The sequence below is a fragment of the Magnolia sinica genome, chromosome 4, assembly GCF_029962835.1.
Source record: "Magnolia sinica isolate HGM2019 chromosome 4, MsV1, whole genome shotgun sequence".
In the NCBI taxonomy this organism is placed as follows: domain Eukaryota; kingdom Viridiplantae; phylum Streptophyta; class Magnoliopsida; order Magnoliales; family Magnoliaceae; genus Magnolia; species Magnolia sinica.
The window spans coordinates 22,514,743-22,537,880 of record NC_080576.1 but is presented as its reverse complement, the minus strand read 5'-3'; the positions used below and the strand labels follow the sequence as shown (position 1 = coordinate 22,537,880).

The 23,138-nt window shown below is 40.1% G+C and overlaps 1 protein-coding gene across 1 annotated transcript; it reads left to right on the top strand.

The window, feature by feature from the left end:
* The first annotated feature begins 13,075 nt into the window (after positions 1 to 13,075).
* Positions 13,076 to 16,894, top strand: LOC131242768 (probable protein phosphatase 2C 74). The gene is made up of 5 exons (XM_058241631.1): positions 13,076 to 13,878; positions 14,547 to 14,720; positions 15,408 to 15,578; positions 15,992 to 16,171; positions 16,331 to 16,894. Exons 1-5 carry the CDS (start codon positions 13,132 to 13,134, stop codon positions 16,484 to 16,486), a joined length of 1,428 nt encoding a protein of 475 aa, XP_058097614.1. The 5' UTR covers positions 13,076 to 13,131; the 3' UTR covers positions 16,487 to 16,894.
* The last annotated feature ends 6,244 nt before the right edge of the window (positions 16,895 to 23,138 follow it).

Below are 23,138 nucleotides of genomic sequence, written 5' to 3'. Positions count from 1 at the left end.
CGGTCAGGGAAACCGAGTCGGATTTGGTTGGGTACGGTTCAGATCAAATATTCTATGACCCTAAAAGAGTTTCAATGGTAGACGTTCGACCCCCACTGTTTTTTGCAGTGTGGTCCACTTGATCTTTAGATCTGTCTTATTTTTTTGCTTAAGCCTTAACACGAGCCCGCCAAATGGATGAACGGTTTGCATATAACACATACCTCGTGATGGGACCAACAAAACTTGTTGATGTCAATACACCAGACTAGCTGGCCTGGTGCGTGGTACACTTGCCAATCTGCCTCTGGCTTTCTTTTCTTGGGACGCGGATTTCCTGCATTGGGATGCTATGTGGGCCCATAATGATATTTGTAAGAAATCCACACCATCCATTATGGGAGTTCATTTTAGGACATACCAAAAAATAGGTAGATCGAAAGCTCAAGTGGGCCGGACGAGAGGGAAAACTGAGGAAAGAGTTTCCGACCGTTGAAACCTTCTTGTTATCTACCCTGATATTTATATGCCATTTAAACCGTTTATAAGGTCGTTCCCCCTCGGATGAAGTGAAAACACTAAAAACTTCTTCTGCAATTAAACTCTGTGGCCATGTAAATGTTTCAAATGGCGGTCACTAAAACTACACTTTCCTCTTGTAAGGGCCACTTGAGTTTTGGATACACTTCATTTTTGGCTGCATGTCCAAAAATGAGCTCCCAAAATGGATGGACGATGTGGATTTATCACAAACATCATGGTGGGACCCACCTAGCATCCTACGCAGGAACTTCCTGCGAAAGGCTTTTGCATGAAATCGGCGTCTATAAGAGGGAAGCGGATTGCGTACTGAGTAACTCGGTACCCTAAGCGTACTGTGCAAATTCTGTGGGGTCCACCGTGATTTATGTATTTTATCCACTCCATCTATCCATTTTAACAGATAATTTTAGGGCTTGAGCATAAAAATGAAGTGTATATAAACCTCAAGTGGACCACACCACATGAAACAATGTGAATTGAACATTTACCGTTGAAAATTTCTTGGGGGCCACAGAAGTGTTGGATCAAGATTGTATTTGTTTTTTTCCCTTCATCCATGTCCGTGTGATCATGTGAACAGGTTTGATGAGAAATAAACATCACTGTGGGCCCTAAAAAGGTTTCAATGGTGGAAATCATTGTTTCAACTATTTCCTATGGTATGGTCCACTTGATCTTTGGGTATGATTAAAATTTGGGCTCAACCGCTAAAATAAGATGGAAAAACAGATGGACGGCATGGATAAACCACGTACATTCACGGTGGGCCCAACAGTGTTTACTCAGTACAATAGGAGCATAATGAGTAACTCAGTAGGCAATATGATTTCCTTTCAAAGCTCGGTGCTCGATGCACCTTGAGCCACGAGTGAGAGAACGGATTGGCTACTCCCCCTAACACCAGCCAATGGTCGGTGGTCGGTGCTCTATGGACCCCATCATGATGTATTTATTTCATCCAAGCCATATATCTATTTTTTCTAGATCATTTTATGGTATTAAATAAAAAATGAGGTATATCCCAATCTCAAGTGGACAACATTATAGTAAATAGTGTTGAATGAACATTGTGCGGATTGAATTGGTCCGGATTGACCACTGATCCGAACTCGACTTGATGTACGGTCGGATCTGAGTGGGCCTACTCGATCCGACCCGATCCTGGCCTTCGGTTCGGATTAGATCGAGTCAGATTCTGTCCAGCTCTACCCATTGTTGAAATATTCATAGGGCCCACCGTGATGTTTATTTGCCATCCAACTTGTTCATAAGTTCACACAAACCTGGGTGAAGGAAAATGACAAATATCAGCTTGATTCAAAACTTCCATAGCTCCTAAGAAGTTTTCAATGGTAGGCATTCCATCCCCATTGCTTTCTATGGGACGGTCCACTTGAGTTTTTTATACACTTTGTTTTTTGCCTCATACTCTAAAATGATCTCTCAGAATGGATGGATGGTGCGGATATAACACATACATCATGGTGGGGCCATAAAACTTTGACACATCAACACACGATGGAGGTACACACACACACCACACAAATGCAATTTGCTATCATGGACCATAAGTTAAAAAAATTTGGTTAGATGACCCTCTAATTGATGGACATTGGACAATTAAAAATGTGAAATATCCAACGGTCACATTTTAACAAATCCACGAATAAGCGGTCAAGATTTTTTAACCAATCTAATTTTGAAACCATGACTTAGGCCCCGTTTGTTAAATCTGAAATCTGAAGCTTGAATCTAAAATTTGAAATCTGAAGTCAAAATACTTGTTTGGTAATTATGACTGAAGTCTGAAAAATAAGTACTGAATTTGAAACAACCTATTTGTTAACAAACATCTAAAATGTCTAAAATATGTTAATTTGACACATTTGCCCCCATCTACTGTTTGGAAATGCTTTACATTAAAAATAAATTATTTGTTATTAAATGAAATATAATTAGTATATTTAATTTAAATAAAATAAAGCACTTATTAGAAAATTAAAATATCATTATTTATATAAAAAATAAATAAAAAATCAATGATTTGCATGTATAAGTGTGGTGGCAATTTCTTATCGCATACTAGACATAATAGTTTATTCAAAGTCTCCTAATACTCTCACTTCGGGCATATCCTTCTTTGATTTGATATTCATCTCCAAAAGAACATTTTCATCATTATATTGTTGGAAGAGAGAATCGGAAATGGATTCTTTTCTGATGTAGTTATATAGTGTCATGTATGTAATAACTATGTCTCTTTGCGTCGGGAAGGAATATCGTGTCATCTACTTCAAAATTGCAAAACGCGCCTTCAACACGCTAAAAGCCATTTCAATTACATTTAGTAACTTCGCATGCATATGATTAAAAACCTTTTCTTTCTTAGTATGCTGCTCACCACTATAAAAGTCACTCAACCAATACCGAACATTACGGTATGGTGCCATAAATCCTTTTGTGTGAGTGTAAGCAGCATCAACCGAATAATATTTATCTACATAAAAACAAATGACATTTTTAGCAAAATTTCAAGTTATAATTTTAACCATACAAAATAAAATTTGAAATTATTAAATTCATTTTTGATATCATGTCCTAAAATGATCTTTCAAAATATATGAATAGTGTGGGATGTGAATGTGCAATCTGCATGGGATGCGGATTTCATGCAGAGTGAATGTGCAATCTGCATGAGATGCGGATTTCATGCAAAAGGCTTTCAGAAGAAGTTTCAACCTAAGGATTCTAGGTGGGCCCACTGCAATATTTGTGGAAAATCCAACCCGTCCATCCATTTTTGGAGCTCATTTCAGGACATGCGACTAAAAATAAGGAGTATCCAAAACTCAAATGGGCCACACGAGAGGAAACAATAGGATTAGTGACCACCATTGAAATATTTATATGGCCACAAAAGTTTTGTATCGATATCAGTTTTTGTGTTTTCACTTCATCTAAGTGAACATGATTTTATAAATGGGTTGTATGGCATATAAACATCAAGGTGGAGCGTAAGAAGGTTTCAACTAGATGCATTCCTTTCTCATTGTTTCATCTCCAATGGCCTAATTGAGTTTTGGATCCTCCTCTTTTTGAGTCTCATGGCCTAAAATAAGCTCGAAAAATGGATGGACGGGTTAGATTTCTCATAAACATCACGGTGGATCCCACTTACATCCTGGCCCAAGAACCTCGTGGGAAAGGCTTTAGCAGGAAATCCGTGTCCATCCGCAATCTAGTGATGGTGGCAGAGAATGGTGTCCGTGTTAGTGGCTCTGCGGGGCCTACGGTGATGTATATGATTTATCCACATCGGCTATCCACTTTTTCATATCATTTGGGGGCATAAAATAAAAAATGATGTAGATATAAGGCTAAGTTGGCTAGAAGGCCCAGATCAAGCTGAAATTTATGTTTTTCCTTTTTCATTCAGGTACGTGTGACCTTATGAAAAGGTTATATGGGAAATAAACATCACATTTGATTCTAGAAAGTTTCAATAACAGTTATTCAATTTTCATTAGTTTTTATGGTGTGGTCCACTTGAGCTTTGCATGTACCTCATTTTTGAGCTCATGCTCTAGAATGACCTAAAAAAGTTGATAGACGGTATGGATCAAACACATAAACTTTGATGGGGCATAAAAAAGTTTCACATGTTAAAAGTTGGTTATGTATTAGGCAAACAATTCAAAGATACAAAATCTCCGTAGTAACTTGAATATAGGTAATTTTGGAAGCAATTATTTATTTATTTATTTTAATATAGAAAAATTTATGAAAGGCACTCCGTATTCACCATTAAGCCAAAACTCCTATTGCGGAAAATATTCAATGAAAAATCGTAGTGCTTTTCAAATTCTACTTTAACAAACAACATTTAATACTGAGCATTTTTCCAATTCCACGTCAAGTATGATTTTTCAGAGTAAACAAACAGGTCCATGTCCATACTAGAATACACAGTTCAGCCGATTTAATTCATTGAGACTGTTTCAACTCTCGTTCCGGCCGTTTATTTATTGAGACGTGTTGTGTAGGATAACCCATTCCAACGCATTAATTCATGGATGACTGTTTCACTTTCAACGCTTCACGTTTTTGGACTCGGATTCGATAGAGACGTGGGCTTTGGATAAGCTCTCTGTGGGCTCCCATGATGTATGTTTTTTTATCTACACCGTCTATCCATTTTTCCAGCTCATTTAGATCCAAACCTAAGGTGGGCCACACCACAGGAACAGTGATGATTGAACATAGTATCCGTTCAACTATGATCAAAGATCAACCACAGGTGTGGTCCACCTGAGATTTGTATCTGCTTCGTTTTTGGGCTCATGCACTAAAATGAGTTGGCAAAATGGATGGACGGCGTAGATATATAGCCCTGCGCTCAGGGTCGCACGCACATAGTTGGATCTGGAGTGGCAGCTAAGTCTCGTCCGATGTTGATGAGTTTGTTCTCCATGCATCTCCCCGTAGCGACCACATATGGTTGGAACTATCATGATTCCATCTAGGAGATTTTGGGACCAACTTAAATAATCTAACCGAAAGGATGATCCAGACCATTGATTTGAGGAGTTGAATCTGATCCATTAAAACTTTAATTTCATGGGCCCACATTCAATTCTACTTATTAGTGACGGTCGGTGGATGATCATATCATCTGTTTATCCAGTGTAGTGCCTAAAAATTAGAGTTGTACATGAACCCAGTTAGCTTAGTTAACTCGCTCGACTCGACTTAATAAAGCTCAATTCAACTTGGTTTGAAACTGAGTTCGAGCTGAGTTGAGCTGATTTTTGGAGCTTGGAAAATTTTCGAGCTTTGAATTTGTCCGAGATCGAATTGACTAGGATCGAACCTCACCTCGAATCGAACTCAAATCAAACTAGTTCGATGACTCGGTTATTTTAATATCGATGTTGCTCACTACGTGTTTGATGAAATGACTCAACCAAGTGTCGTCTGGCGGTGAGGAAGATATAGATATGAAACAAATACTCTTGTATTTTGATTTTGATGTTGCCTACGGAGCGTTTGATGAAATACCTATAAACTGCTACAAAAACAGTGAGAAATTGAAGTTGCACTATAAATTTGAGAAAATGCTGCACATGCTCAATCTTGGCTCAAGCTCAGAATGAATTGGCCTGATCTGCTGATCGAACCAAGTCGAGCTGACTAGTTAGGCTCGAGGACCAAGCTGAGCCGAGTTCGAGCTAAGGTCAGCTAGTGGCCGAGCCGAGTCGAGCTGTGCCAAGCTCGACTCAGTTCAACTCATGTACAGTGTAGCTGAAAATGCACACTTCAACATCACCGGACCATTCTGAATGTGGGTTGTGGTGAGCCTAAGTTGTGACCAACGGACTCAAGCACGACGACAAATGCTAGGCAATGTCTGGTGTGGAGCATTTTCGCCCATGGCTCTATGACTTAGTGACTCGGACTGAGTCATATGGTCTTGGGCCGAGTTATACCGGTTGAGTAGGGTGTGACTCGTCCCTGATGGCCAATTCTTACAAATAAAGCCAATGATTTGGTAATCCAGACCATTGATCTGTTGATTTGCACCTTCGGCAGAGCATGCCCATCAAAAATTTCAGCTTGGAACAATCTATCAACGTATATTATCTCAGTTTGGAAATTATGTGGAGCATGGTCCATCAAGAGCTATCCATAACATATCAATGGTCTGGATTGCCCAGCCATAAGCCCCACATGCCAGAACTAGTAACTCATCGAGGCACACCCATATGGGTTCTGCATGACAGCTGACCATGACTTCTTGGCCAGACGAGTCGTATGGGTCAACTTGGCTGAATCATCCGAGTCAGGCTGGGTCAGCCGAGTTAACCCATTGCTATAAGATTCAAGGCGGCAAGCTAGATAGGCCTGGCTTGCATTAGAAACTAACTGGGTTGAGTCATGAAACCATGTTTGCAGATCGCAACGGCGGCGGTGGCGGTAACGACCACCACTATTACAATCATGGGCTGTTACGAGTTACGAACCGTTACGGCCACCACTGTCACCATTATGCGCCGTTACATGTTATTAAGAACCGTTACGGCCACCACTGTTACCATTATGCGCTATTACAGGTTATTACGAGCCGTCACGGATCATTACTACTTTATTTTTTCCTTTTCGCAATGGCCGTCACGAGCTGTTTCAATCCCGTGACGAATAATTGTTATGACCATTTCAATTACGTAGTCAATTTTGAATACCTTGATTGAACCCTGCTGTAAATGGATTTTAGCCAAAAGTTCAGTCAGTGAACGACTTAACATGTGAACAGCAGAAAATGTAGTGTGTTGCTCTTTACTTTCTATCTGAACACAGGCTGCTGATCCAATGGTTGGAATTGTCCTGTCATTTTCATTTCTTGATGGTGACAGGTGGTCAGTAGGGGTAACGTGATAGATGGTCTTGCCATTCACCACAGTCTCTGAGCCATATTCCAATCCACCAAAAAACGCGGATTTCCTGTGAATGTGGTTGGGTCCACTAAGATGTTTGTGAGAAATCCACTCCGTCCATCCGTTTTGCAAGCTCATACGGTAAAAAACGAGGTCGATCGAAAACTTAAGTGGGCCATCTGTCAGGTTATTTAGGACATAAACTTAAAAACCATTGAAAATTTTATGGGCCACCAAAGTTTTGGATGAAGCTGATATTTGTATATTCCTTTTATCCAAAAAACTAGGTTGAATGGCAAATAAACATTGCCGTGGGCTCTAAAAAGTTTTTAATGGCGGGCATTCAATGACCACTATTTTCTGTGGTGTGGTCCACCTGCAATTGGATCTGCTTCATTTTTGGGACCAGTCCTTAAACTGAGCTACAAAATAGATGAACGGCATGGATATAAAATATATCATATCATACTGGCCCCCACAACGCCCAACACATCGCACACCACCACAGGCAACACCACCAAATCCACGTCCTCAACATACCACCGCCAGCGGAAACGGATTGGTTGCTCCCCCTGCCATCAGCCCGGTGGCTGATGGTCGGTGCTCTGTGGGCCCTGCCATCATATATGTATTTCATCCATTCCTTTCATTCATTTTTACATATCATTTTAGGCCTGATCCCAAAAATTAGACGGATATAAATCTCAGGTGTACCACACCACAGGAAAACAATAGTGATTGGATATCCACCATTAAAAACCTCCGAAGGCCCACTGTACTGTTTATTTGTCATCCAATCTATTGATTAGGTCATACAGACCCAGATGAACGGAAAAAACAAAGATCATCTTGATCCAAAACTTTTATAGCCCTCAAAAGGTTTTAAACGGTCAAAGTTCATTCATCACTGTTTCCTATAATGTGGTCCGCTTGAGATTTTTATATATCTCATTTTTCTCCAATACCATAAAATGATCTAGAAAAAATCAATGGACGGCATGGATGAAACAAATACATCATGGTGGGCCCCACAGAGCATGCCAATCCGTTTCCACCTGTAGCATGGTCACCTAATCCGCGTCCGAAGGCGACAAAACACTATGAAGTAATTCCTTCAGAAAAAATCAAAAGTAGAGGAGCCTGACCAATTCATCATGTGGCCGACCAAGTCAACATATTCTCTCTCTCGCGTAATGGGGCCGTTGCAGATGCCGACATGGAGCTATCAGGAACTCAACCTGCAACGTCAGCAGCTCAAAGGAAATAGGCTGACAAAGACAGGATCCGGTCAGCTCCTATGTTCTCGTTCTATTCGCGCTATTGGTCGGCGATTCTTTTAAGTGTGTCAGTCATCGGAATACATCGGTGAAGTTTTCTCGTTTGATACGATCCACGCCAACGTATTGATTTTCCATTTTATTTTATTTTATGTTGGAAATCTACCGTTGGATGGTCATGTTTCACCAACCCAAACCAAACACATGATGGGTATATCTGTGGATCGGGTACGCTCAAAAGAATTTTTAAGATTAAATGATCATATAGCAATGGGGTTTAGATTGCTTGCAATGTTTGTGAGAAATCCAATCCGTTTATTTATTTTGCCAGCTTATGTTAGTGAGTAAAAAAATAAGATAAATTCAAAATTCAAGTGGACCACACAATTAAAAAAAAGAGTGGGGAAAGAAATGACTACCGTTGAAACATTTCCAAGGTCCACTTCTTAAAACATCATTACCACTAATATAAACTGAAAATAAAAATATTATCTTGATACAAAATTTCTAATCTTATAAATATTTTAACGGTGAGCGTTCAATCCCCACCATCTTCTTGTTGCGTGGCATACTTAGTTTTGGATTGGCTTCATTTTTAGGCACATACCCTAACATGAGTTAGCAAAATAGATGAATGGAGTAGATTTCTCACAAACATGCAGTGGGTCCCACTTAGCTTTGGACCACCAGTCTAACTTTCATGATGGGGTGGCAAGTAATTCACCTCTAGAAATGATGGTTGAAGGGTGGACCACGACCCTTGCATGGCTAAAGAAAAAAGCTATGAATGTGGCTGTAGGCGGGATGAAAAGGGCAAAATTTCACGAAAGCTACGTTTAACTGCAGGTTTTATGTTTGGCTTACATGGCGTCAGGGTCAGATGAAGATTCCTATTACAAGCCATTTCCATTAGGGATGTCGGAGGCTTGGCCAAGGTAAGTATAGGCCCGGATTTTAACTGATTGGAAGAAAATCTGGTAAACTTATCTTGAGTTAGAAGTGCAATCAGTCACATCTATTAATTGGCCAATTAATCAAGAGAAGATTTTGGAGGCTAATTTTAAATGGTGTCTCTAACAAACCGCCTTACACATAAATTCAACGGAGAATAAAGAGCTTAAGGCCCACTATATTCTAATACAACACAACATTACTTATTTGACTCCAAATTTGCCTTTCCTCTGTTTACAATAGACATTTGTCATCATCATTACCATTCTTCTTCTTCTTCAATCCAACTCCCCATCTATTAACTAGCACAATGCTGCAAATCAGTAAGGATCGATTGGATTAAAATATGATAGCTAGAGACTTTCGGCCCATGTTCATGTCGTTGGACTTAGGAAGATCTCTACATCTCAAATGAATGACTAGCGAGGTCATCTTACTGGGGGCCTAAAAATTTCTCTCTATCATCTCACCACAAAGTTCGATCAAACCATAAACAGGTAGTCGTTTAACTATGGCTGTCGCGCCATGAAACCTAGTCGAGCGACGAACAAATAGCTATTCCATGACATCCTTGCTTATGGAATCAGGATCCAAGCAATGAATAGATAGTCGTTCCAATGACTAGTCACCATGAAGTGAGGATTCGAAGCAATGAATAGGTTGTCACTCCATTGATTGAAGTAAGAAGGTTGTCATTTTCCAACAACAATCAAAGATCTCTGCTTGCCACGACAGTCTTGCCCTGGAACTTGGTCCTTTGTGACAAATAGGCAGTTGTCATAACAATTGTCCAGCCGCCAAGCTAGCCGTGTGATGAACATACGTCCACCATTTCTTACGAACTATGATTGTCTTGCATAATGAAGCTCAATCCTTGATGAATGGACTATCGTCATTGACAACTATCTAACCATGAAGCCCGTTGAACATGAAATATAGCTTTCATGCTTGACGACTTTCTTGTTATGTCTAGCCATGAAGTTAGTTGAGGAGACGATCCAGCTTTTGTGCTCAATGACTTTCTTGATATGAATTTATAGTTATTCGTGACAACCATCTTGTTATGAACAAATTGGTGTCATTTATCCTTTTTTTTTTAAAAATTAACTTTCATCATTTACTTTTTCAACTGACCATAGTTAAAACTTATTTACTTAATTGATCAGTTTTAGCCTAGTTTTATTAATTTTACTTATATTTGCTTTATATTAAAGAGTGTGACTTATAACGTGCTTAATTAATAGTTATTTCTCCAAAGATAAAAAGAACTCATTAGAAGTATTGACTCTCTTCTTCACATATTGCTTGATTCTAAGCAATTAGTGGTTAACTAGTCATGGTGACTGTCACGGATCCGATCTTAATATATTGATTTTAGTGCCTGAGGTCATAAGGCATTCAGTTTGAGTTGAGTCATTGTCGTCTCTAGCATGCATAACTCATACCAAACATGCAACCGAATTCAAAACCATAAGATTTATCAATCAACCATTAGAATTTTATATTCTTTTTTTTTCTTTCCTAAGGGCCTATTTGGCCAGGCAGATTGGAAGGGATGGGATGGATTTAAGTAATGATGGTGGTGTTAGTAGATTGATTTAAGATCTATGGGATTGCTATATCCCGGGACAAGTTCACCGAGTCTGTTTGGCATGCCTGGCATATCTCAGGATTTTACCTTCCAATCCCTTCCAATCCGTCCAACCAAACAAGCCCCTGGCACGTTTGGACGGGATTAGGAGGGATGGGATCAATTTTTAAGTAAAGATGGTGATGTCAGTGGATTGGTTTAAGATCCATGGGATTGCTATATCCCGGGACAAGTTCACCAGGTCTGTTTAGCACGTTTGGCATATCTCGGGATTTTACCATCCAATCGCTTCCAATCCATTCCAATGCGCCCGGCCAAACAGGCCCGTAGAACCTACTTTATAATTTTCTAACCATGGGTTACTGGCTATAGATCTATAGGAACACTCTCGATCATGCACGTGGGTCCCACAATTGAATGGTTAAGAGCTTTTGGATCTAGGAGATTCTTTAGGCATTGTCCGCCCATGAGGGGAGCCACGAGTTCAATGGTCTAGTTCACCAAACTACGGGCCCCATATGTATCAACTATTGAATTCCATTCACATTAAGACTCCTTCGATATTTCCATGCAATGCGTGTTTCATGCCTTCTTTAATAATAAGCCTCCTTACTCGCATGCGAAAGACAAATGAAACGCTCTTAGATCTGAAAATAATGACAACGATTGATACCCGAAACTGTATTATAATTTATTTCTGAGGTTAAGGATCCAAAGCTTGGGAGTACCATGTAGTATACAATGCATCACCCGTACAAAACCCTTAATTTTTGCAATGTTAGGATGGATCTGATCCGTCTAATTAGTGGGCCACTTTTGGATGAGCCAAAGCCATCCAAAAAAATTACCAATCGGATGTTGATAACTATTCAATCAATCGCATAATGTTTGTCCGGTCCATGACAAATCTTTAATCGAACGATTTTAAAATGCCTATATCGGCAGTTGTTGTTAACTATCTGCTCATTACAAGGTGGCCCATCAGTCGATCGGTCCACCTATGTACATTTAATATAAAAAAATGGACGGCTTAAACAATTATCCAGGGACTGGATTGAATGTTTAGATGTGAACGCATGCAAGATGAATGGACCAGCCTGAAATTCATACTGGGCAATGGGACGCGGATTTGGTCCAAAGCCTTTCGCGGGGAGTTCCTGCTGTGGGAACCTATGTGGGGCCTACCGTCATGTTTTCGAGAAATCCACTCCGTTCATCTGTTTTCTGAGCTCATTTTAAGTGTTGAGAGTAAAAATGAGAGAGATCCAAGACTCAAGTGGGCCGCACTAAAGGAAAAGATGGGTAGGGAAAATACTACTGTTGAAACCTCCCTAGGGTGGAAGGTGATGTTTACATTGCATCCATACCGTTCATAACGCCATTCCTACTGGGATGAGCTGAGAACACAAATATTAGACTGATTCAAAACTTTTGGGCCCCACGAATATTTCAACTGTGGAAGTTCAATCCTTACGTTTTCGGTCCACTTGAGTATTGTATCCGGCTCATTTTTGGCATTATATTCTAAAATGAGCTCAAAAAAAATAATCTCGGAGTGGATTTCTCAAAAACATGACGGTGGGCCCCACCTAGGTTCCCAGCGTACCAGGCCCATGGTATCTCCTTTAGCGAGGATACACGTGACCTGTCCAACCATACACGCGGCTTGCCCATCATATCCAAACCGTCCAAATAGTACGACCTACTTTAGATGATACACAGCTAAAAATCCCACACATGATCTAAACCGGTTGATTTGTGAAAATTAGTTTACGGTCCAAATTCAACAAGATAACCAACCACTAATTAACCAGAATTATCGCCCAGTCAATCTCATTTTGAGCACGAACCCAATCTCCAGCAGGTCCCACTATATGGGCGGTTCGGATTGGAGATAAATGCCACGTGTACGGTGGGACAGCCCATCCGAGCTGTCGCCATGTACGGCGAGGAGAGATTAAGAGCACTCAAATAATCGGCAAATAGTCGGCGAGGGAGAAGGACATAACCTTTTTGAGCGGTAAGAAAGGGTTGCTTTTCGACCAATTCCTTCGCATGGAAGTATTCATGTCTTGTACAGATTCAAAATCCGTTGGATTTCATGATCTTTTCACCGTTGACCAGTCAAACCATACCTTCTCCAATCCTTTTCAGTATGATTAAGATTTCACGGGTCTTTCCCACTCCTTATAAAAACAAAAACCCTAACAACCCAAACCATAGTCTGAAAACTTCTCAGCCCAAAAAACCAAAGCTAGTAATAGAGAGAGAGAGAGAGAGAGAGAGCCCAAAAAACCAAAGCTAGTAAGAGAGAGAGAGAGAGAGAGAGAGAGCACGAAGGAGAGGAAGACTTCCCAAGATGATAGATTTGGCTGAATTTCTATGGAGTTTCTCTCTCATTTCTCTCATCTTGCACACTCTACCAGTCCTTAGAGAGGCTGTCTCCATGGCTCTAAGCTCTAGTTCTGCTTCTTCATCATCTTCTTCTCCTACTTTCTCATGGGCAGGCCTTCGATCACCAGTGTTCGCTCCGAAAAGTGTGATTTTCGCACCTGTGAATCGCCAGCAAGAAAGTTCAGGTAAAGAAACAAACCCAATTGAGGATTCGAGATTTGAGCTACCCACCTTGGCTTCCGGAGGCCCGGTTCTTGTATCATGTTCTGAGAAGTGCCTGCGAGAGAATTCATGTTCCTGGCCACTCGATCACGTGGCAGGAGGTATAACTTTCGCCACGGAGAAAAACCAACAAGAGAATTTACATTGTGGAAGCCACGAAGAGGAGAGTTCCATGAGAGATGATGCTACTTTTGCAGCAAGCGAGTGTCCACGAAAGAAAATGGTTTCTATGCCTCAAGGATTTAATTCTCCGGCAACAAGCAAAGTGGTAGAAGTTAATGTCCTCGGCAAGGTGAGGAAAAGGCCGGCAAGGATTGCCATACCAGAGTCTTACCGAAGTTCAGTTTTTGATGAAGTGAGTGTAGATTTGGGTGAGAAGGAATTTCAAGCTGAAGGGAGAGATTTCTATATGGTATCTAGGAGAGGAGGGAGGAAGGCCATGGAAGATGGCTATGGTGTTATAACAGATGTTTTAGGAGACTCCAAACAGGTAAGAGAAAAGCATATAATATCTTGGTTTCTTTTTATTTTTATCAAACATAATTCTAACTAAGGCTGCAAAATATCATGAAGTTTTATATGATTTTGATTCAACGAAACACACCCCAAATGAGAAATAAGAATTCATGGAAAGCTAGTTGGGTCTAGACATGCTGAGTTTATTTTCGAGTTACTCGATCCAAGCAGCTCAACAGGTGGGCTGTACCATCTAGATGCCCTGGCCCAGAAATCAAGTTGTTCCACTCATCAGGTGGATCATGAGGCATGTAAAAAAAAATAAAAAAGTGCCATGCGAGACGTGTGTGTCACACAGGTACTTCAATTTCTATTGTGGGGTTTGATTAATATCCGGTAATTGTAGAAACGTGTGATATTTCCTCACATGGGCCTTCTCAAATTTCTCTTGAAATGCATTTGTGGATTATGTTACCTTCTTCTTCTTCTTCTTCTTCTTCTTTTTATTTATTTATTTATTTTTTATTTTTTTTTACCATTGTTAGGTCTGTGAAGGGTAAAAGAAAAGGAAAAACCGACCTTTCTTTCTCATACACAACATTTTTTAATCTTATTGTGGATTTTGTCTTATAACAACACCCTAACGTTTAAAAATGGATTACTAGAAAATTATATTAATAGTTTTCTGGAATTTTCTACCAGGCGTTTTTTGGTGTTTTTGACGGGCACGGAGGGCGTGCAGCCGTGGACTATGTCACTGAGAAGCTGGGACAGAATATTATAACAGCTATTAGGAATCTAGAAGAGGCAGAAGACCAAGTACAACAAGCAATTAGGGCAGGCTACTTGACCACAGATAAGGAGTTTCTTAGTCAGGTATGGCACCTAACCACCAACTCCATTTGAAATTTTCAACTTCTTAAAGAAATTAATTTTGCAATTGAATTGAACGTGTTTGGATCATCAATTGAATTGAATCGCAAAAAAAAATCAGTTTAGAGTAAATGACCAAAGTGGGGTTAGCCTCCCAATTGTGGTTGCTAAAGTTCAAGTTGGAAATTTCAATTAATCATGATCAACAAGTGCATCAGCATCAGCTAAGCCTTATGGCTTGTTGGGTTCGGCTACATAAATCTTGTTTCGTTGTTCCACTCTCTATTAAGGGCCATAACTTCAGTTAGGCCTTCTGAGCAACCTCCATGGTTGACCTTTTGTGCCTTGCTCTTGCCCTTTAGATCCTTCAACAATTGCACATGAGAAATTGTCAAAGCCTATGTTCCCCCATCTTATTACCTATATATTGGTGTTACTCTTTAAGTTCCCTCGAAGGTATTCATTTCTAATTCTTTCTTTGTCTTACAATTATGAATTAAAATGATGCTACTCCCATTTTATTTTATTTTTTTTCTTTTGGGAGGTAACAAGTTGAGTGAATTGCAATTTGGTTCAATTGACCATCCAAACACTCCCTACATAATTCAAGGGGCATGGTTAAGATGGATAGATTTACTTTCTATCATTGAAAGATTAACGTGATTTACATTGATTGGGTTTTGTTAACAGGGCGTGAGTAGTGGAGCTTGCGCATCCACTGTGTTTCTGAAGGATGGGGAGTTACATGTAGCTAATGTCGGTGATTGTAGAGTGGTTTTGAGTAGGAATGGCATAGCGAATGCACTCACGAGGGACCACCGCCCCGAGAGTGAAGATGAGCGGATTCGGATTGAGAACTCGGTAGGCTTTTGCACAAGTATTTCTTTGGTGTAATCCATAAAATCATTTTCAGAAATGATTCGAGTGATGGGAATGACGAGGGTGCTTTGATACAGTTCTATGAAATTCCATCATCCTCACAATCAATGTGACAAATGTACATAGTGACAGGAACCATTGATTTGGTGGGCCACCCTGAGAACATTGGACAGCTCCGACAATTGATTGTTGTGAGATAATGGCCTAATTTTTGAATCAACTGTCAATTTTAGGCCATTGATCATATGGGCACCAGTCCCATCACCTTGGCCTTTCGGGATATTGTCCATACATATCTTAGCCCTGCAAATCAATGGTTCTGATCTCTACAAACAACCACATTCTTTTCTCTGCATTAGTTCAATAATAACACATTGTGCATGAATCTGTTTCAGGGAGGTTACGTCAACTGCTGCAATGGTGTCTGGAGAGTTCAAGGTTCACTCGCAGTTTCTCGAGCGATCGGAGATGTTCATTTAAAGGACTGGATAATTTCAGAGCCAGAAACTAATCAGCTTCGGCTAACATCGGATTGCGAGTTTTTGATAATTGCTTCTGATGGGTTGTGGGAAAAGGTACGAATGATCTAGAACTCATCCTTACGTTCTTGATAATTGCTTCTGATGGGTTGTGGGAAAAGGTACGAATGATCTAGAACTCATCCTTACGTTCCATGCAGACGTTCATTTTCGATGCGTTTAAGTATCTAATTTTAATTAATTTGGGTTAATCAGGTAACTAATCAGGAGGCAGTTGATGTGGTGATGAGACACAAAAACTCCATTGAATCTTGCAAAACGCTGGTAGATATTTCTTCAAGTAGAGGCTGCAAGGATGATATAACAGTCATGGTGGTCTACTTACAAAACTTCACAGAAACCTGTGATTAATAAAGGCTACATTTGGAATTACGTCAGGAATCCCAGGCGGGGAGAGTCAATTTCAATTTCATTCGTTTCAACCAGCCACTGATAATCCACACTCAGTTCAGTTTCTTTTTCGACCACATTTTGATTTGGGTGTACATCCAAACGCACCAAGAAAATGGAGAACTGGAGGTATCTATGAAGGAGTAGAGAGAAAGACATGCATGGTGTGTCACTTTGATGGTACACGCCTGGATTATATCTGCATGTATGGAGATCATTACATCTTTTTTGGGGACCATGTTTGGAAGTGGCATGCATGCATGTTTCTCAGTACATGTAAGGTTTTTTTTTTTTTTTTTTTTGTTAATTTTTTGTAAAATTTGAAAATATTGATAGGGAACTGCCAAACCCCGACTTTCAATACATGGCATGTAGTCTCTGGTAACATGTTTGTGTGTGTGTGTGAGAGAGAGAGAGAGAGAGAGAGAGAGAGAGATGAACATAAACACGTACGCTTGTATGCTTGGTCTGCACCACGATCAAATGCATGCCTGTACATCCCAGTCCATGCAAAATCTGGGGTATACTTATAAAGATTCTGTAGAGCTAAATTTGGAAAAATACACTCATTAGATGGACCCCATGTGTGAGCCAAACCATGAAAAGTCCGTTAACAACGCACCATCATGATTGCCTCACCTCTAGCGCAGTTAGGTTGTTATCCACAAGTGACACAGTTTCTGGAAAGGTTGTGTGGAAGTTCGTATAATGTGAACATTACTGGTATAAAGTACGAGGGGTAGGGCTGAATGTCGGGCGGGTTTATTCTGTCTGAGGTTTGGGCTATGCAAACACCAACCCAATAAAACTTCGGTCAGGCTCTGGTTGGGGTCTCTGGTTGCTCGACCTAACTTGAACGTAATGGGTTTCATTGGTCCATTTCTAACAAGATACAGTGGATTTCTCTCTCCTAAATATATTGTGTGCTACACAAGTCATGAATTGACTTGATTTTTGTGGTGTGGCCCCTCTCAACTGTTGTTTGTGGTGTGGCCCACTCAAGTCATGAATTGAATTGATTTTTAAGCCTATGGCCCACTATGGAATGGTGCATCTGATTGATGGGATATATGTTAGACACAAATCACGATAGGACTCACACAACTCCACCTTCACTTGTGTCTTTAGTCTTCAACTTCAAAGGGTTCAACTGACTACATGATATAAGGACTCACATGATTGACAAATAAAGTGCATAGATAAGTGCAATAACAGATAATTGGTTTAACAAAATTATTTTCTGATTGGATATGATAGAATTTCGATTCAATTGAGTTATATATTAAATTAATGAACAAGATATTGTGATTGTTATGAGTAAATTCATGTACCATTAGTTTTTTATTGTTATATTATTTTTAAAAATCCTTTAACTTATCTTATTGGATTAAAAATCCAGACAAATCATTAGTTGTATATTAGTTCTAAGTCGTGTTCTCCATTTTCTGAGAATTCGACCTCGACCTCACTAAGTTATTACTACATCGCAGCCCTGTACTTGGGGTTGTCAACCCTTAAGTTCGATCAACGAATCATGTATTTATCTTTATTTTGTTTTGTTTATATTTCTGGTTGATTATTACTTTATTGATTGTAATGGACCATTTATTTTAAATATCAATAAAGCGACATTATTTGGCCCAATTTTATTTATTTATACATTCTTTTTCATTTGAGAGGCATACAACTCTAAATACTAGTGAAAGAAAAAGTCTTTAAGCTTGTAAACTCACGTCTATTGTCCATAAGGTAAAAATAACTCATTCAGAGTGGTTACCTCCTACCCTTTCACAAATCACCTGAATGGAATGCAAATTGGAGGTTGAGAGGATAGCTGGAGCTCGATCTAACATCCAATATGAACATTTCAACATAGAGGACACTAGTGATTCAATCAAAAACTTTGAGTTGAGTACACTCTGGCATGTCTGTGTATCTTACTCTCACATGACCAACCAATCCATGCCTTCGCTATAAGCATGGCCTTATTTAATTGAATTGGCAACAACAAGTTCCCCAACTTTTTAGGTCATGATGATTATTAGTTCCCCAACATACTTCCAAACATCTAGGTTTGGTTTTGTTCAGGCCTAAGTTGGGCTGGTCTAATTTCTAAATATCTTCCTTTAGGTATTTCTTTAGAGTTTATTAAATTACCTTAAATGATCACATTAAGGGATTCAAGGGTTGATTCTAAAACGAGTGTAAGTTAGGTTAACTTCCACACCTAGATCGATAGCTCAACTGGTAGACTTAGTGGAGATACCTCGTTTCAACACTCGAGGTCTTGGTATCAATCCCTAGTGGGGGTGGCTAACAGTGCAGTGTGTACTGACACCAATTCCACTCAATGCAAAGAAAGGAAAAGCTTGGAATTAGATTAGATGGAATTGCATTGGGTCCTGTGCATATTTCACTCAATGTTAGCAAGTTGTGTGCCTCATTTTTAAGCCCGTGCCATAAAATGAGGTTACAAAATAGATGAATGGTTTAAATATAACACACGTGTTATTCTCAATAGTTTCAAATGATGGTGGGTATATCCATTCAATGTACCACCGTATTACAAACATAGTATGAAATTAAGCTTATCTCACAGTAAGGAGGGACACTTCTTGCCATGCCATAAGTAATAATTACGTTTTTTTTAAATCCCAGCCCACCTAATCCTTCACAATAGCAAATATTTTACTGAAGCTAATTGCGTCCCACCTCACCGTGACGGTAATCCATACGGGCAGGGCTCCATGGGATCCACCGTGATTTAAGGGTTTTATCCACACCGTTAATACCTTTTATCAGATAATTTTACGGCATCATCCAGAAAAAGAAGAAGATCTAGATCTCCAGTAGACCACATCAAAGTAAGCAGCAGTTATAATGACATCCATCATCGAAACCTCTCTAAGGGCCACTGTGATTTTTTTAAACCATCCAACCCATTCATAAGGTCATTTAGACGTGGATTAAGTGAAAACACAAATATCAGCTTGATACGAAACTTCTTAAGCTACCAAGAAGTTTTTAATGGTGATCGTTCAATCTCCACTTTGTGGTCCACTTAAGCCTTTTTTCTGCCTCATTTTTTTTTTTCATGCTGTAAAATGATCTTTGATCTTTAAATAGTGATGGACGGAGTGGATAATATTTTTACATCAAGGTGGACCCCACAGAGCTCTGCTCGGGGGTAGGACGCAATCCGCTTCCCTATGTAACATAGCTCACATCTACGTCGCTCTACAGTTTTCTAGAGGAAATGATCCTTTCTAGGTACGGTTATCCGATAGAAAGAGTGGATGTTGCAATACAACACGGTGGAGCCCACAGAGCTTGGGTTTTTACACGCAACCTAAAACGTGTTGTAGGCTATTCCAATCGATGTCCTGAATACCTCCTGGATTAGAAGTTTCTAGTCCTACAATCGATGACTAACAAAAAGACAGCCAAGAGAAAAATACAATAATTGTCCTGAAAAGTCCAAATATTGGACGGCTGGAACCTTCTAAAATATTTTGGGCATCCGCGACCAAAATAGGTCCACAAGGTAAACATCATGGTCACCTAACCGTGGACCCCACTTGTACCCCGCATACACAGACCTCGGTTAGGTAATAGGGGGAAACGGATTGGCTAGCTACTCCCCTGCCACTAGCCAATGGCTGGTGGTCGGTGCTCTGTGGGCCCCACCATGATGTATGTGTTTCATCCATGCCGTCCATCTATTTTTTCAGATCATTTTACAGTATGGAACCAAAAATGAGATATATCCCAATCTCAAATGGGCCACATTACAGGAAACAGTGTTGAGTGAGCGTCGACTATTAAACACCTTTTGGGTGGCATAAAAGTTTTGGATCAAGCTGATGATTGTTTTTTCCCTTCATCTGAGCCTGTATGACCTAATCAACAGATTGAATGTCAAATAAACAGTACAGTGGGCCTTAGGAGGATTTTAATGGTGGATATCCAATCACTATTGTTTTCCTGTGGTGTGGTCCACCTGAGATTTATATCCCTTTCATTTTTGTGATCAAGCCTAAAATGATCTGTAATAATGGATGAACCGAATGGATGAAACACATACATCATGGCTGGTGGCAGGGGAAGTAGCCAATCCGTTTCCGGTACTAAGCCAGTTTTCGCATTACACGTGGCAGGTGAGTACCAATTGTTAGGGCGTGGCTTCAGTGGATCCACCGACTATGGGGCTTATCGTGATGCATGTGCCTTACATCCATTTTAGGACATGGTCCAAAAAATGAAGTTGATGCAAATCTCAGGTGGACCACACGACAGGAAACAGCGATGATTGACCATTAAAAGCTTCTTGCGGGCACAAAAGTTTTAGATCAAGCTGATATTTGTGTAGCCCTTTCCAGGTCTTTCTGACATTATCAACAAGTTGCATGGCAGATAAAAATTCTGGCCGCATCGAGAAGTTTTTAATGGTTGATATTCAATCACCAACGTTTTTGGAGCATGCCATAAAATGCGCTGTCAAAATGGATGGATGGTATGAATGTAATGATCATACATCTCGTTGGGGCCCACAGCTAGAGGTCCACTAAAGCTGGGCCCAATTGTTAAATTGTCGTGGAAATCGGATTGTGTACTGAGTTACTCAATACGCTGGATTGCTTCCTACCCCCGCCATCTCTAGACTCGAACGGGCAGTTCTGTGGGCGGGCCCACCGTGATGTATATGTTTATTCAAGCCGTCCATTCCTATTATAGATCATTTTAGGGCATAAGCACAAAATGAGGCAGATCCAATGCTCAAATGGACCACATCCCAGGTGACTCTTGCATTTAATGCAACTCACGTTTAATGTTTTGTGCATTTAATGCAACTAAGTTTATTTTTTGGTGTGGTCCACTTGAGCATTGGATCTACCTCATTTTTTTGTTCATGCCTTAAAATGATTTGAGAAAAGGGATAAATGGCTTGGATAAACAGATACACCACGGTGGGCCCGCCCACAAAACTGCCCGTTCTGAGCTAGAGAGGGGCGAGGGTAGGACGCAATCTGCATCCCTCGCAAGCAAGCAGTGCATGTCGGTTGGATGGTACTCTGGCAGAGTATAATAATTAGAGCTGGCCATTTTTTATCCAATCCGGTGGATCCGACCCGAAGGCCTGGATCGGTGCAGTTCGAGTTGGATCAGTCAGATCCGATCGTTCATCGGGTCAAATTTGGATCATGGTCAAATTGGACCGATCTGAACCGAATGGATCCGATCCAGAGTGATTCAATGGTGGAAATCAATACTTCTACTTTTTTCCTATGGTATGATCTACTTGAGCTTTGGATATACATCAATTTTGGGTTCAACCACTAAATTGGAAAAATGAATAGATGGCGTGGACAAACCACATGCATTCACAGTGGCCTCACCAGAGTTTACTAAGAGACGTGCACAACACATCAACCACTTGCGTGCACAGCACGTCAGTGACAAGTTGAGTAGTGAGACTAGCTACTGAAGTGATGTCAACAAGTTTTGTGGGCCCCACTATGATGTATGTTTTGTATCCACATCTTCCCTCCATTTGGAGACATCATTTTAGGGCAATATCCAAAGAACGAGTTAAATCCAAAGCTCCAGTGGAACCCAGCACAGAAAACAGTGGGACGGTGACGCTCACCATTGAAAATTTCTAAAGGTCACAAAAGTTTTAGATCAAGCTGATATTTGTGTTTTCCCTCATTTCATGTCTTTTTTTAACTTTTTAATAAGTTGGATTTCAAATAAACTTTATGATGGACCTTGGGATAATTTCACCGGTGGAAATCACTCTCCCCACTGTTTTCTTTAGTGTGGTCCACTATAGATTTTTATTTACCTCATTCTTTGGTTCATACCTTAAAATAATATCTAAAAATGGATGAACAGTGTGGATATAACACATACATCATAGTGGGGCCCACAAAACTTGGTGACGCCAACTCAACCTGTTAGTATTTAATCTGTGTCACCATTTCGTGCCTAGCACGTCAAGACGCTGGTTTAGATACGTGTCATGCAAAGATGAGCAGAGATGCACATCGAGCTCCAAGTTGTACGAACGGCTCAAATGAAATCAAAGTTACATGGGCCCCATAGTTATGTATTTTTTATATCCACAACGTTCATCCATATTTCGAGATCATTTCAGAGCATTATATATATAAAAAAAGAATCATGTCCAAAGATCAACTGAACCACACCACAAAGAGTAGCGAGAATGATGATTTTCACTGTTAAAAAATTCGTAGGGCCCATTATAACGTTTATTTTCCATCTAATCTGTTATTAAGGTTAAAAATACATGGATGAAGAGGAAAAACAAATTTCATATTAATGCAAAACTTCCATGATCTCCAAAAGGATTTCAATGGTAAACATTCATTCCCCACTGTTTCTTGCAGCATGGGCCAACTGCTCTTTACATCTGTCTTATTTTTCGGCTCAAGCTTTTAGATGAACTCTACAAATGGATGGACGGTTTGGATATAACACATACCTCATAGTTTGACCCACAGACCCAACTCGATCCGAATCTTACCCAACCCGATATCAATCGTAACGCGATCCGAATCGGTTTGCCTGACCGAGTCGGACCAATGTGCAT